Source organism: Triplophysa rosa, linkage group LG20 (assembly GCF_024868665.1).
Source record: "Triplophysa rosa linkage group LG20, Trosa_1v2, whole genome shotgun sequence".
Classification (NCBI taxonomy): Eukaryota; Metazoa; Chordata; class Actinopteri; order Cypriniformes; family Nemacheilidae; genus Triplophysa; species Triplophysa rosa.
Window position 1 is genome coordinate 8,511,436 of NC_079909.1, and position 16,027 is coordinate 8,527,462.

The 16,027-nt window shown below is 36.5% G+C and overlaps 1 protein-coding gene across 10 annotated transcripts in view; it reads left to right on the forward strand.

Moving 5' to 3' along the window:
• Positions 1-16,027, forward strand: part of mcf2l2 (MCF.2 cell line derived transforming sequence-like 2) — a 63,024-nt gene that overhangs the window by 17,405 nt on the left and 29,592 nt on the right. For 8 of the 10 annotated variants that reach the window (XM_057361569.1, XM_057361571.1, XM_057361570.1 and 5 more), the window contains 14 exons: positions 39-122; positions 4,090-4,204; positions 4,374-4,464; positions 5,833-5,952; positions 6,663-6,779; positions 7,688-7,837; positions 8,285-8,409; positions 9,580-9,694; positions 9,825-9,944; positions 10,667-10,858; positions 11,899-12,090; positions 12,881-13,058; positions 13,286-13,389; positions 14,243-14,331. In XM_057361569.1, the coding sequence (XP_057217552.1) occupies positions 39-122; positions 4,090-4,204; positions 4,374-4,464; positions 5,833-5,952; positions 6,663-6,779; positions 7,688-7,837; positions 8,285-8,409; positions 9,580-9,694; positions 9,825-9,944; positions 10,667-10,858; positions 11,899-12,090; positions 12,881-13,058; positions 13,286-13,389; positions 14,243-14,331 (1,792 nt within the window). The remainder of the gene's footprint in view (positions 1-38; positions 123-4,089; positions 4,205-4,373; positions 4,465-5,832; positions 5,953-6,662; positions 6,780-7,687; positions 7,838-8,284; positions 8,410-9,579; positions 9,695-9,824; positions 9,945-10,666; positions 10,859-11,898; positions 12,091-12,880; positions 13,059-13,285; positions 13,390-14,242; positions 14,332-16,027) is intronic. The other 2 variants (XM_057361567.1, XM_057361575.1) reach the window with 1 other exon arrangement.

A 16,027-nucleotide genomic window follows, 5' to 3' on the forward strand; every position in this document is an offset into this window, starting at 1 on the left:
AATCCATTTGTAATGATCCCTCTCTTTCTTTTTCACAGATGAGATCATGCAGCAGGAGATCAGGCCATTACTAGCCGTCGACATTATTGAACAACTTCACAGACAGTTTGTTCTTCTCTCAGGTGAGTAATGAAGATCTGTTTGGTGTTTGGTTTGCGATAAAAAATCAAAGCTGACTCACCTTTTACCCATTTCCTGCCCCATTAGTTGTTGATGATGCTTTGAATTTTGACCCGCTCTCATCTGAGAGAATGAACATGGTTCAGGTTTCTGTGTTGATTTTTACAAATCACATCTATGATCTAACATCACATTACTAGCCTTCTGTTTCCTAAAATGTGAAAAGATTTAGTTGAGTTAAAATGGGATTGCTCAGCTTGTTTCAGCAGTCTCATGTGTAAGTTCACGAGTCCCCACTTGTTGAGTATTTACTTACTGCTTATTGGTTACCAGTTAAAATCTATTATGCATACGCCACTATCACAGATGCAACTGAAGGTTTTTAAGGTAACCACCCCTGACAGACATCTGTGACAGCTGTTTACAACACACATCCTGATCTTAACCTCAGCAGGATCTGTTTACAGTTACTGTAATATTAGCACTTAATGTGCGTTTTCTAAAATCCTTTTGTACAAAAAAATACAGCGCTGTAAGAAAACAGGGTGGAAAAGCTTACACACAGAATTGATGTAAGGGGGCGGGCCTCATCAGACCTCATCATCATCCACACACTCGCTGCTCCTCGGAGAGCTTTTCCATTCCTTTCCACCCCTGTCAGATCTCCTGAGGCCTGGCCCAGCTCCCTCCTCATCTCCTCGTCTGCCAGGAAGCCTGCACCAGTCATCAGAACTGTGACGCTTACATAATGTTACGGTGAAAAACAATCCCAGCCTACTTTGTGGAATCAGTTTAGCTGTATTCTCATGTCTTGAGTGGTGCTTTTTATCCGAGCATCCATTAGGCCTCTATACAGTAAATCGCACGGCAGGACTCCAGCGTTCATTACAGCCAGTCGGGCTTATGTCTTTGACTGTACAGTATTAGCAGGCAAACATAGATGTATGAAACAAACTGTAAAATTCCAGATCTGTTTTATACATGAAAAAATAAGAACGTACGGAAGTAGTCAGAAACATCCTGTTTGTTAAACAGATATAGTGTGACTGGACAAACAGATATATTTAATTCCAGTTTATTTGCACATTAAAATGTTATAAAAAAATGAGTGCATACGTTTTGCAAATTTGCAACAACAACAACAAAAAAATAACTGTTGGGTTAAGATGTCCCAGAGATGACACTGGATGTGGGTTAGGAGGGGGTAGGTGACAAATAACACAGACCTTCTTTCTACAGTACATCTATTCTTAGAGACTAGAATGGAGTCAAATCAATTTGATCAAATGAAGAGTTTGTAAAGTTTAAAAATGGACCATCATGTGATGTCGGAGTGGTGCTGTCTCATTACTGCACACAAACAAAGCTTTCTCCTCAATCCCCTTCAGGAATGAGAGCAATGCTTGACAAGAATGTACTGATAAAACACTGACAGGGATAGTGAAGGACATGAATATGAACCATTATCAAATACTGGCTGTCAGCTTTATATTATACTTTGATATTTTTGACATTTTGAAGATATTTGTTTGTTTAAACAAATGACCAGAGTCTGGCTTCTGGTGACATTAACAATGACCTATTGTGTAACTATTTTACTGTTGGATGAAGTGTCTGCTAAATCCATAAATAATGTATGGTTAATGCTCTGCAAGTATTGGTTATTGCTTTTTAATTGTAACCATTGCAGTAATCGCTGTTACTGTCTTATTAAAAATCATATTTTTACACAATCATTTACATTAAGGCATTTAGCACGTGTTTTTATATTCAAAGTGACTTACACAAATAAGTTCAACAATGAAGCAATTCATCTTAATAATAATACATTTTATTTAAAGCGCCTTTCAAACCACTCAAAGTCACCATACACCAGAAGTAATAAAGACAACAACAACAAATCTTAAGGTGGCAATAATATGGAAATGTATACAAATTTCCACCAACTGCTACTGTAGATGTCATAGAGAACAGAGTAAGGGATATTTTAATAAAAACAACAAAAATAGTTTCCTTTTTTTTTAGATTTCAGTTTTATTTCCTACAATGGATTTATTTTTACCTGTTTTATATGAATATGTAGTCAAATATGAGTTGAGGTGACAGTATTCGTTGGAAATCTCTTATTCCACCGTCGCCCCCTTGTGGTTAAAATAAGTCACTGCTCTTATCTTTTAACACTAAAATATAACTGTTTGCACACACTGTAATCTGCTTTACACTCAGTTTGAAATTTTAAAACAACCTTGTTTAGAGTTTTGCAAAAAAGAGTGCATGAGATTTGCAAATGGTGCCTGAACTTATTTTCCTATGAAACTCAAGAGCTTTCACTTTTGATTGATGGAGATGCAGAGAACTGTTTTGCAAAGTGTAAATCGGATAATGTGCCTGCAGTTTTCACATGTGAGCATGTGATGTTTAATAAACCAGTGTGGCTTTTTTCAAAATAAAGGTGCTAAATGATGCCTTAGAAGAAGCCTTTTTTCCCTGCGTGGTTTCATGAAAGAGCATCCGCAGAAATGTTCTGTTCCACAAACAGTTCTTTGTAGTGGAAAAAGATTCTTTAGACACTAAACAGTAAGAAAGAAATGGTTCTTTTAACCCTTTCAGCACCTTTTTTACTTTAAAGAGACATCAGAACTTGAGCACTTAAAATAGATTCACAATGACCTTCTTGGATTAAAAAACGATTGAAGTTTACAATGTAACCATATTTGTTTCCCAAAATAACCATTTTTATTAGAATATCAGACACTTGCAAACAGTATATTTAAATGTATTTGTTATGTCTTTTACTGTTCATCCTGCAGTCAAAAACAATGAAAATGCAAGAGAATGAAATATTTCCCTTGTATTTCTGTTTATAGTGAAAATCTTACATTACTGAATATTCATACACACTATACTGAGCATTTGTGAACGTGTACTTGTGCTATGACAAACTCATTGGACACTGACCACTGCACACTGAGAGTGTAGTTTTACATTTGTCATGTCTGTGTGTAGTTTGGTGTGTACATGGTTTATCATCTGATGGTTGTGTGTAAAAACATGTATTTTACAAGAGTTAAAATAGTTTTAAAAGAACCTTTGCAAAAGATACATGATGTTTTGCTTGTGTGTGTTTTGTGGTTATATATGTGAGAGAGGAAAGGAGTGGTTGTTTTAAAAATTGTGTTAGCAGTTTAAAAAAAGCTGTCAGTGACATTTCCAGCGAAATCAGCCGGACTACTTAATTTATAAATCAAAAGCATACTGTTGAGAAATTAGGTATTAAGAACTTTTTTAAATTTTTTTACTTTTTTTTATTGGAAACAAAGAACAGAAGGTCACCATGGACACCACAAAGTCAAAACAGTCAATTTCCATACACATTTTACAGGTCTTAAGACATTTTTGAACACATATTGCTCAAGCTCTTGCTCAAGAACTGATTCATTTTTATATTTTATATTTATTTTAATAATTTCTTTTGACTTAGAATGTTGATACATTGTGTGTCCCTGTAGCTTGTTTGATGCTTACAAACCTGTTAGCTAAAAGAGGTCATGGGTTTGATTTCTATAGGCAACACAAGTGTATATACTGGGAGTCAGTGGTAAGACAGAGACGAAAAGAAGTGTAATGCGAATTATAGGTGGAGGAAGCTACATTTCTCACATCTGTGGCATGCTCTCTGCTGCAGAACTTCACACAATCTGTTGTAGTTTCCATTGTGGGTCGATGTGTGGTTATGGATGTGAAAAACAACAATAGTATTGAATTGAACCTATAGGAGTCTTAAAGAAACAGTTCACAATAAAATGAAAATCTTAATATAAAAGTAAATGGGGACTGGGGCTGTCAAATTGAAAAATTACTTTAAAGCCTCAACAAAGTTTATACTCAGTAGCCGTATGTGAGGAACAGACAAAATCAAGGTTTGAATAAAAAAAACTTGATCAGTAATTCAACATGACGTTTCCACAGGAGGAAGAGGAAAAGATGGATCACCGATCATCACATTTCCCGAGTTCTCAGGCTTCAGTGAAGTGTCAGATGAAGATTTTGTTAACGTTGTCACATACCTGACCAGCATACCAAGGTGAAACCTCACGTATTCTTCTTATTATCTTGAAAATCCCAGAGAAAAACTTTCAAACTCAGCAGAACCAACAGGATGAACATCATTGACTATCAGATTGATCATCATTGAGATCAGATTGGTTTTATCAGTGTCTGATGTCTCTGCTTCTGTAATCTCTCTCCATTAGCATGGATGCTTCTAGCATTGGCTTTGTTATAATCCTGGACCGAAGGAAAGACAAATGGAACTCAGCAATAGCTTCTCTGGCTCGAATAGCGGTTTGTACAGTCTCCTGGTTAAGCTCGATTGATGTTTGATGTTAAGATCGTCAGTGCAGAGAACAGAATGATGTACTGTTAGGCTATTATTTGAAGTCAAGTTGACCATCTATGGACAAAAACTCAGTGGGTTATTTCTCAGTGTGTTAAACCAAACCAAACGAAACCCATGAAAACTGATGCTGCTGAAGAGAAGACTGATGTGAATCTGCAAATGAGAAACAAATTAAAAGACACGTTCAGTAAACAAAAAATCAGGCATTATTTCTTCACCTGATTGTAAGGCCAACATTTAAAACAGACCATAAATATGTGTCATTTTGCCCTCATAATAGCCCTTAGGCAAAAAATATGCTTTCCTTTATATTAACTGTCAATATAAGAACTCATATTGGAAAATATATAGAATAATACATTGTTTGAAAGAATTGCAGCATTTCATATATTAAAAAATATAAGCACGTGGTTACAATATATTGTATTATTTTATATATTACATTATATTTAGAAGTATATAGGAGTAGTCCTATTAAATAGCAAGGGTGTAAGAAGAATAAAAGATTCCTCTAAATGTTTTATTTCTGCTTTCTGAATTCAAGGGTATAAGAGTTTGGAAAACATAAGGGTGAAAGAATAGTGACATTTCACATGAGAACTATTTTTATTCTTATTTTAATAAAGTTTTAAAGGAGATGGAGGATAGTTTGGATTTCACAACACTATGGGGTGGTTTCCGTACAGTGCTTAGACTAGTCCTAGACTAAAATAAATGTCAGAGATGTTTAACTGAAAACAAAAAACTTAAAATACATCAGTGCCATTGTTTTGTCACAAAATGCACACAAGTAATGTTTTTGTTAGGCATGTTTGTAAAAATGACTTAAAGGAACAGTTTACCCAAAATGAAAATTCTGTCATCATTTACTCGCCCTCAAGTTATTCCAAAACTGTATTAAAATCGTTCTTCTGTTGAACGCAAAAGACAATATTAGTTTATAATATTAGTTTAATTTATAATATTAGTTTTTCCCCTACTATGGAAGTCTACGGTGCCCCAGATCTGTTTGCTTAAAAACATTCTTCCAAATATCTTACTTTGTGTTCAGCAGAACAACAAACATTCATACAGGTTTGGAATAACTTGAGAGTGAGTAAATGATGACAGAATGATCATTTTTGGCTGAACAAGCCCTTTAAATATCTTAATTTAACTAAGGCCTAGTCCAGGGTTAATCTAATCCCTGTCTGGTAAACCACCCCAATATGTACACAATTCGATTTTATTGCTATTTCTAATAATCTAAGCACACCATTGTTGAGATGAAAGGTCATATTTTTCTATGCATTCTTGTTTTTTATGACCTAAAGGGGTCCTTCCCAGGAAACCTGCAGCTCGTGTTGGTTCTCAAACCATCACGTCTCCTCCAAAGAGCCATTGCTGACGTCAGCATGCGGTTACACCGAGATGATTTTAAATTGAAGGTACCGGTAAGCATGCTTCCGCCTGCTCGGACTCTCAGCGCGTCTGCTGACCCTCCGCAATGCTCCGCCAGAAACGTCTGTAACCATGATCACTCATCCAATGAATTATTGACATGCCGCCTGTCGCCCTGTTGCATTATGCATGTCTGAAAGGTGCAAATGATCTTGTCTGTCATGTGCTTTTAACACCACTGTAGAAGACACAGGGTGCCATGTTACAAATAGATCAGTGAGGTTTCCGCATTGTGCAGAAGGTCATGTCTGTTGTTGTTTGTATCAGTCACAGTAGTGATAATGCAATGTATGCAATGTAATAAATGCATGCACGGTAGTTTGTTTCCATGCCTTTGAGTTTGCATGCTGGTGAATGCGATTATCATCTGCCTGCGATTGCAAATGTGACAGTGAGGATAGGGGTAAAGATACGGGTGCAGCCTGTAACATCTCACAACACTGAAATGCATGAATGTTTGTATGTTTTCATCAGATACAAAGGTTTTGTGGTTTAGTGAGTCTGGTGTAGGTAGATGGGGTTGGAAGGTTGAGGTTGTGACCACACACCTACACTGCTCAACAGACCCAGATAGTAAGACGCAGATATGTGTTGTCTTAACATCAAAGTAACGTCAGACAAGCATTCTTTTAGTTTGTTTCCCAAAAGTTATGGAGAAGCCAAATGCTGAAACAGATTTTCATTATATTCTCTTTCCTTGTAGATTGTTATGCTAAACTCCCTGTCAGATTTACATGGCTACGTTGACAAAGGCCAGCTGACCTGTGACCTCGGGGGAACTCTGGAGTATTGTCACAGTCAATGGATTCATCATCGGACAGTAAGAAAGACCGTCACAGTGTTACTTATTTAATTTCCTTAAATAAAAAATTCTGTCTATATTTACTCACCCTCGAGTTGTTCCAAATCTGTATACATTTCTTTGTTCTGTTGAACACAGAGAAAGACATTTGGACGAATGCTTGTAACCAAAGAGTTCTTGGCCACCATTGACCATAGTAGGAAAAGTGCCCCAGAACTGTTTGCTTTCCTACATTCTTCAAAATATATTATTTTGTGTTCAACAGAACAAAGAAATGTATAAAGCAATTTTTCCCACTATGGTAGTCATTTTTGGGTGAACTGTTCCTTTAATTTACAGATTCAGTCATTTGAAAATATCTTGTTTCTCCAGAAGTAAATGTACTATACAGTTGCACAGCATCAGAGTGGAGGTTTAAGGGATAGTTCAACTGGAAATGAAAATTCTTTCATCGCTTTCTCACCCTCATGTCATTCCGAATCTGTATGAGATTCTTTCTTCTGCACAAGACAAAAGATGATGTTCTGAAGAATGCTGCTAACCAACATTGCCCCCATTGACTTCTATTTTACAGACACAAAACCACTGAGACACCTTCTTTTGTGTTCTGCAGAAGATTGAGTCATATACAGGTTTGGAACCAAATGAGGGTGAATAAATGATGACAGAATTTTCAACTATCCTTTTAATCACATTTGTCATCAGAATTTGCTCTTTCTACTTGAATTGAGTTCCTGGGAACAAAGTATTGGAACATGACTATGGGTGAATATCTGGAAAAGATATGTATATATTTTTCAAAAGAAAATAAACCTATTTCAGGCCCATTTGTCATTGGTTTCTTTTGATTTTGGGATGAGATAGTCCCTATTTTAAAGCATACACATGCACATTATTAAGATTGGAACTGAATTTTGCACCCTTAGGCTATTGAGAACTTTGCATTAACGGTGAAGAGTACAGCACAGATGCTGCAGCAGTTTGGCAGTGACCTGGCAGAAACTGAGCTTCCCAATGATGTCCAGTGCACCAAAGATTTACTCGTCACACACAACCAAAAACACGATGAACTCAAGGTACAGTGATGTACGATACAGTAATCTGTTTAGACAGTCATATCAGGTCGTCTGTTTATAGCTAGATGTGTTATTTAATAGCAATTGCCAAATATAATATTTTATATAACAGTTTTCCTTTATTTAACTGCCTATGTCAAACACAAGTTGACTTTTTGAAATGAACATTTTATCTGTTCATTGAGTTTCACACTATGGATTATTTTTAATTTTTTTTAATTCTGAAGATTTTTAATAACCTGTTTAATGCATAAGTACAAAATTGCTCTGACGAATCTTAAAAAACATCAATGCCATTGTTTTGTCTCAAAATGCAGTCATGTTTGTAAAAACTGCTTAAATGTCTTAATTTACCTAAGCCCTAGTTCTCGCTTAATCGAATCCCTGTCTGGGAAACCACCTATGCGTCATTTAATACCCATAAAGCATTTCCTTTTCTCTGCACAGGATGAGCTAAAACTGGCTGTGAAACAAGGAAATACTCTACTTTCTTGTATCAAAGACCAAGCCAACAAAATTGAGAACCACATTCTAAACCCAGACGAGATAGAGAACCAAACAACTGTTGAGAGGTGTGTGACACACTTACACGAGCCAAAGACTGCCTGACACACAAACAATTATTTTACAGACTGTTTAACCCAGATAAAATCAATTAAGGGGAAATCACCATTAGTTAGCAGGAACCAGTAAAGGTAGTAGTCCATTCACAATAGAAGAATACAAACTTGTGATCAGAATGTGAATAGGGTCTGTTCTGATTTTAATGTGTTTTTCCAACCTGATCTCAGTTTGGAAGTATTTTACGAGGTGGATCATTCGTATGAATTTGTATGATGTGAATCCTACCAAAACGTACGAAGAAAAAAGCAATACTGAAGCCCCTCCCCTAACCCCACCCCTAAACCTAACATCACTGGCACAAAAGCAGACAAATAAGATCGTATGAATTCATCAAAATTAGCCACCTAGTAAAATAGTTAAGAATTCTTCTGAGATTGTGTTGGTTTGGCCCATTTTTAGTGTCCATCAAAACTGTTTTGACCGAGCAAGGCAATACGTGTTCATTTCACATTTAGATGATGTAAATACTGCTTGATTTTTTTGTGGAATCAGATAGTAGTATCACATTACTCTGGCGTGCATTTTGTATCATAGCAACCAAAGTGTCTGAGCTAGAACAAAATCACCCATGGTTTGCGTTTTCGGCCACTTATCAACTTTGGTTAATGCACGGTCTAAATGCTAACCAGTTTTGTGTAGGCCTACAGTTATGCATTCAGTAGACACTTTTATCCAAAACAACTTACAGTGCATTCAGCTTTAAAGGGATATTTCACTACCAAATCAAAATTTCCCCATGTTTTACTCACCCTCAAGGCATCCTAACTGAATATGGTTTCTTCTGGAAGAATAATCCAGTCAGAGTTATAATACCACGTATCATTTGACTTCCAAGCGGTAGAATGGGAGTGAACTTGTGTTGATTTTTTGAAGTTCCAAACAGTGCACCCATCGATCAAAGAACTGCTCGACACGGCTCCGTGGTCTTAACAAAGGTCTTCTGAAGCGAATCGATGCGTTTGTTTAAGAGAAATATAGGATGCCTTGAGGGTGAGTAAAACATGGGGAAATTTTGATTTGGTAGTGAAATATCCCTTTAAGACAAGTGTCGTCTTACCTTACTTTGTGTGCAGACAGTAATGCACAAAGTACTAAAACTGTTTGTTTGTTTGTTGTAGGTTGTTAGCGCAGCTTGATGAGACAGAGAATGCATTTGAACAGTTCTGGTCGAGGCATCACTTAAAGTTGGAGCAGTGCTTACAGTTACGTCACTTTGAGCAGGACTTTAAAGAGGTACTGGATGTACCTAAAATACAACATGCTCTATAAATGTATTGGCGCTTTTTAACAAAAATTGCAGGTTTGTCTGTGTTAGGTGTTTAGCCCGTCTGGTTATAGTTGACCTGTTGAGTTTATGTGTCAGGTGAAAGTGTCTCTGGACGGTCTGATGGAGGCTTTACTGGGGCTCTCTGACACGGCGGACTGCGTGACTCGAGTGGAAAACCTACTGGGAGATCTGAAAACCCTGGAGGACAAAGCTCAGGTCTGAAAAATGAAGTGGGGATACACTGTTTGGTTAACGCTAAAATTAAATGAAACTGACTGTACATTTTTTATTAAATCAGTACATATAATATTAGTAATTTATAAGGATTGGTAATTGCATCATTCTTCTAAATAAAAAACCCACTGATAAAACAGTATTATGTAATAAAAGGTATCCCCAAAAGGTGTCGGACACATCAAAGACCCTCAAAAATATTTCATTGTCCCTGCTTTATATTACGCAACCAAATCCATCCATTCTCCAAACTCATATTTTCTCTGTTGGGTCACAGGATATATAACCAAATATGAATATTAAAATGAATAAATGTCAAGTAGCATTTTTTGAGTAATATTGGTTTGAACACCTTTTTATTGGGACAGGACAGTATAGAGCTGACAAGAAAGCTTTGAGCAGAGATAGGGGCGTGGGTTTATCAAATGACTCTTGAGATCGCGTGATAACACATTTTCATGTCACACATTTCCCCAGTGTGAACTTGAGGGTAAACGACTTCTTACACTTATAGATCACCATTTGCACAAATAGTCAAATATTGTGAGAAAAACTCTAGCATCATTTGTTAACAGATGCCATCTGGTTTGGAATTCTGGTTTAATATCTAATACAATTAAACTTTTTCAAGGGTGGCAGAATGTGTGAAAATACCAATGTGTGTCTTTTTAAGTGTTTTGAAATGTATTGTGTTTGCTGTCCAGGAGTGTTTAGAAAAAGCTCAGCTTCATGCCCAACATGGCGACCAGTTGATCCAAAGCAACCACTATGCTGTGGACTCCATCCGGCCCAAGTGTGTCGAGCTCCGTCGAATCTGTGACGACTTCAGCAACGAGGCCAAAAAGAAGCAGGACATTCTGACCAAATCGCTTGAAATCCATAAACGAATCGACGAGGTTGGTGAAATATTTCAAACCCTTTACAATTGAAAAGTGAAAAACGCACAAATAAACTAAAAATGGCTACAGCATACAGGAAAATGTGCAACTTATGCAGACAATGTGTTTAAATGTGCAGAACATATAGAGCTGTTTTGTCTGAATCAGATAGGCTAAAACCAATCTTTTAAATGAAGAACTTTCGAAGAGCTGAAACCAGAGCACATTTATCTTTAAGTCTCAAACACTGTCATCATTTGTCAGATAAAACTTTAAAACTTAAACCTGGAACCAACTCACTTTGAGAAGAAATGTCACACGCATAAACATTTCATTTATCTCTCGAATTATAAACACATAAACAACATAAACTTCATTTGTGACACAATGATAAGAATGCAGACCCCGAAACCCCCAGTTAAACACTTTCATCATTTGTCAGATAAAAGTCATAATCCTGGAAGCAACTCACTCACACGCATAAACATTTACTTTATCTCTCTCAATTTACCCACAGCAGACTGTTTTCACACTCTTTCTGACTGTTTAGAAGAAACATCACACGCATAAACATTTACTTTAATTTACCCACAGCAGACTGTTTTCACACCATGTTGCCAGGTAGAAAGCAGTGTTTTTGGTTGGGGTGGGGGGTGTAGGTAGGAAGGGGGGACAGAGGATGCCCAACAACCGGACATAAAACAAGATTGACAGGCCATAAAAAGCACAACCTAATTTGATTGACAGGTTGACGTGGTTTGACGGGGGTCATAAATAAATCAAAATTTTGACAAAATGAGATAAATTAGTTTTTTAAATAATCATGTTTTTATTATGTTTTATTGTGTTAGCTGTATTTTTTTAGTTATTATGGCTTAAATCAAAACAAACCAACTGCAGTTTGATTGATATTAATTGGAATGCATAATAACATGATTTTTGAATATTTTTTAAAACGGAGTTATCTTATTTTGGAACTCTTCATGTATATATTTAGATGTATCGGTTGTGTTAGCATGATGATGTGCATTGATGCTGATGTATCTGTGTGTCGGCAGGTAAACCGGTGGTGTGAGTCTGGTGTGTATCTGTTGGCCTCTCAGGCTGTCGACAGATGTCAGACTCAGGAAGGGGCAGAAGCGGCGCTAAAGGATATCGAGAGGTACAAGGAAACAGCCCAAGAGCAGCGGCTCGCTCATCTTAAAGACCTCAACCACCAGTACGAGATCATCCTGTCAGACCTTGTCAAGGTACAACTGATGTTTGTGTCATTACAGTGGGATCCAAGAGTGAGAAACAGAGATTTGCAGTTTTCCAAATTTGTTGCATTACAGGTTATATTTTTTGCATGATAATTTAGTGCAAAACTAACCAAATTTTATGGCAAGCCTTAGGCTGATTTTTATGAATTCATGCAATCTTATTCGTACGTTTAAGTACAATCTGCTTTGCACCAGTGATGGTTAGGTTTAGGGGCGGGGTTACACTCTTAAAAATAAAGGCGCTTAAAAGGTTCTTTACAGCGATGCCATAGAAAAATCATTTTTGGTTCCACGAATAACTATTCAGTCAAAGGTTCTTTAAAGAACCATCTCTTTCTTACCTTTTTATGATCTGAAGAACCTTTTTTCGCCACAAAGAACCTTTTGTGAAACAAAGGTTCTTTGGGTGTTAACGGTTCTTTATCTAACCATTTAGACAAAAAATGTTCCTCTATGGCACCGTGAAGCTCCTTTTTTTTAAGAGTGTAGGGGTGGGGCTTCATTATTCATTTTTCTACTTATCAAACATTTTTGTACAATTTACTTCATACCAATGAGCAGTCATACAAAGTAACCACCTCATGAAATACTGTCTACGTCTGCTTTGAGAATTTTCCAAAGAGCATTTTATGTACTTCAATGAGAGCAAGTAGATCCTAGAATCTGAAACAACTGCTTTGTGTCAAATTACATTTAGATCCCACTCTTCTGTAACAATAGAAATTGTTTATCCGCGTCCAAAGCGGTTATGCACCTGCACATTTTTTCCCCCTTTCAGAACAAAGTTCAAAAGGCTCTGAAAAGGTTGGAAGACGTTCAAGAGATGCTTGAAAAACGGCGCGCAAGTCTGAAAAAGCTGTCTGCTAAGCAAACAAGGCCTGTGCAACCTGTTGCTCCCCGACCAGAATCTTCACCCAAACGGCCTTCAAACAGAACACCACAAGCCACCGGCCCGGGTGAGTTCTGCAGAAACCAGGCATGTTTTCACAGAAATGCATGCACGTCCAGACCGCTCGCGGTTAGCGGTGAGATTCAACTTTTCCAGAAGCATGACCTTATTTTGAGTGACACCCACACTTAGGCTCACTTTTTTTATCAGATATTCTTCAAATTCATCTGCAAAATTACATTGAAGGTATTATAAATCACTTATCCCTGTTTAATTCTGCTTTAAATTCTACAGCGTCACATCGCAGAGGTACAGAAAACTCCAGCACTAATAAGCAAACTAGTGACGCAGAGCTGGCAAAGCGCAAGAATATTCGCAAATCCAAAGCCCTCCTCAAGGTATATAAGCCGTCATCAGTCAAATTTGAAAAAAATATATGTAAAATGAATTTGTGTACATAAAAACAGCTTTAACTTGGAAATAGTAAATGCATTTTATTTCTTCATGAAAAGAATTAAACGAATTACTCAATAAAGAGTGGTCCCAAAATATGTTGAAGGGTTGACTCTGACTCTGAAGGGTCACATGAAGTATTAAAGGGACAGTTCACCCAAAAATGAAAATTCTGTCATGAATTACTCACTCTTTTGTTGTTCCAAACCTGTATACATTTCTTTGTTTGGTTGAACACTGGGAAAGATTTTTGGATGAATGCTTACATTTGCATTACATTTATGCATTTGGCAGATGCTTTTATCCAAAGCGACTTACATTGCATTATACTATACATTTGTTTCTAATTATGTGCAATCCAACTAAACTAATCCAACTGCTTGTAACTAAACAGTTCTTGGTCCCCGTTGACTACCATAGTAGGAAAAATGGCAATGGTAGTAAAAGTGCCCCAGAACGGTTTGCTGTCCTACATTTTTCAAAATATCTTCTTTTGTGTGAAACACAACAAAAAACAGTAAAGTATAGTAAAGTAGTAAATAGTAAAGTAATTTTTCCTACTATGGTAGTCAATGGGGTCCAAGCATTCTTCCAAATATCTTTCTCTGTGTTCATCAGAACAAAGACATTTATACAGATTTGAAATCACCATAACACAATTTGCAAAAAATTCTGAGAAAGCTCTAACATAGTTTGCAGATGCAATCTGGTTTTGTTATTCTGGTTTGGTATCTAATGAAAGGAAACAGACATTTCAAGGGTGACAGAATGAGTTAATTTTTTTGAGGTTTCTCACAGATCGAGGTCATGCATGAAGGAGGTCAGGGAGGTTCAAGCCATGTTCTCATGAACAATGAGACAGAGGAGACGCTTTCAAACAGACGCAGGTAAGAACCAAAATCATGTTACATGTCCTTTGGAAGTAAGGGCCTCACACTAGAGTTAAATGTCGTGTTAAAATAATAAAACAAGTTTAAGAAGTCACTTTATAACCTATAATGATTTTTCTCCATGGCACATACATCTCGGCTTTTCCCAGATAATGTTTGCATTGTTCACTCCATGCATTGCTTTTTGTTATGGAGAGCCCTAACTAGTTTAAGACCATGCTCGTCCTCACCACCTTCACGACAGCTTTTGTTGTTTTTGTGTGTTTGGTGTTTCTAATTTCACAACAAAGTGAATCCATAGTTTGTTTAAAGGCTTTTCTCTTTTGCCCCACCTCCTATTGTTGTCATTTCTCTATATTTGTCCATTCGTTATTCCATCACTTTTCTCTTTTTGAGGAGATTTTCAAAGTGTACAAACAGTCTGCGTCTGATCTATGCTCAAAAAAGAGATAGTTAACCTTTAATTGAAATAGCCATTAAAATTGTTTTATGTTATATAACATTTTATCTAAGCCTCAATTATGTTGTAGTTGGAATGGACTAAATGACAAATTATTTTGATGAGCTGGAAAATGAAAAAAAAAAAAAGTTTTCATTCAGTTATTATGTCACAGTTTTACGCTAACGTACTTACTAATATTTCTGCTGTATTGCTTAAGAGTGAATATAACCTTGTTTTCTTTGCAGTATTTGAGGTCTGAAAAGATACAGAGCATCTTTTCTATAATGTAATTTTCTATAATCATTTTCTACGAACGAATGCAAATAAAAACAATATTTTCAATTGAAATTTGGGAGAAATATTGTTAGTAGTTCACAGAACGAAAATTTAACCTAAACACTAGAGGTGGGCGGATGGCCAAAAATCTATTTCACGGAATGAGTAATTTTATTTCACGGTAACGATATATTTCATGAAACAATCTCCCATTATAATTCTATATTTTATACCTCATTTTTCTTACATTGATTTAACTAATTTATTTATTACAGTTCATTTAAATGCTCACCATAGTTAAAATGTAGGCAAGTTATGAAAATGTACTAAAGATATCAAATTAAGTTCTGATAATCAGATGTATTATTTATTCATATTTATCTTCTGGCTATATCATATACAGTAGGAAGATAGACAACATATATAACAATAAAGTTTGAATATGCACAAACAATGAGAGTACAGTATATGACTAGTGTTATAAACTGGTGTTCATGGGGTCTGTACTGTGGGTCTTCATCGCTCTTCACTCTCTATTAGATGAGCAATTTTTGTGTGTTGCGACTCTCTGTCTTTAGGTTTGTATATTCTCGGGCTTGTTTTTGCACTGCAAGTCTCTGGTGACTCCTCACGCGTCTCCCAAAACTGGAGGTAGAAGCGCGTCACATCAAAGCGCTCACACGCATCATCGCGCATTTCAACGCAAGTTTCACCTTGGCTCGCCTGAAGTTAAACTTTATAAAACTATTAACAGCTTTTCAAAACAACCTGACTTCTGAAATACGTGTTGAGAATGAGCTTTTTTTAAACGCTGGCGCAGATCCCTGCACGAGCACTGCGGGTGAGAGAAGCGCCGGACTGGAGCGGATCACTAAACTACAGACTGAAAGAAGGTCAAAAGAATGTTTGATACTGTATAAACAGGAAATTCAGAAAAACTGAAAATAATTTTGAAATGGTCTCTTAATTTTTTTC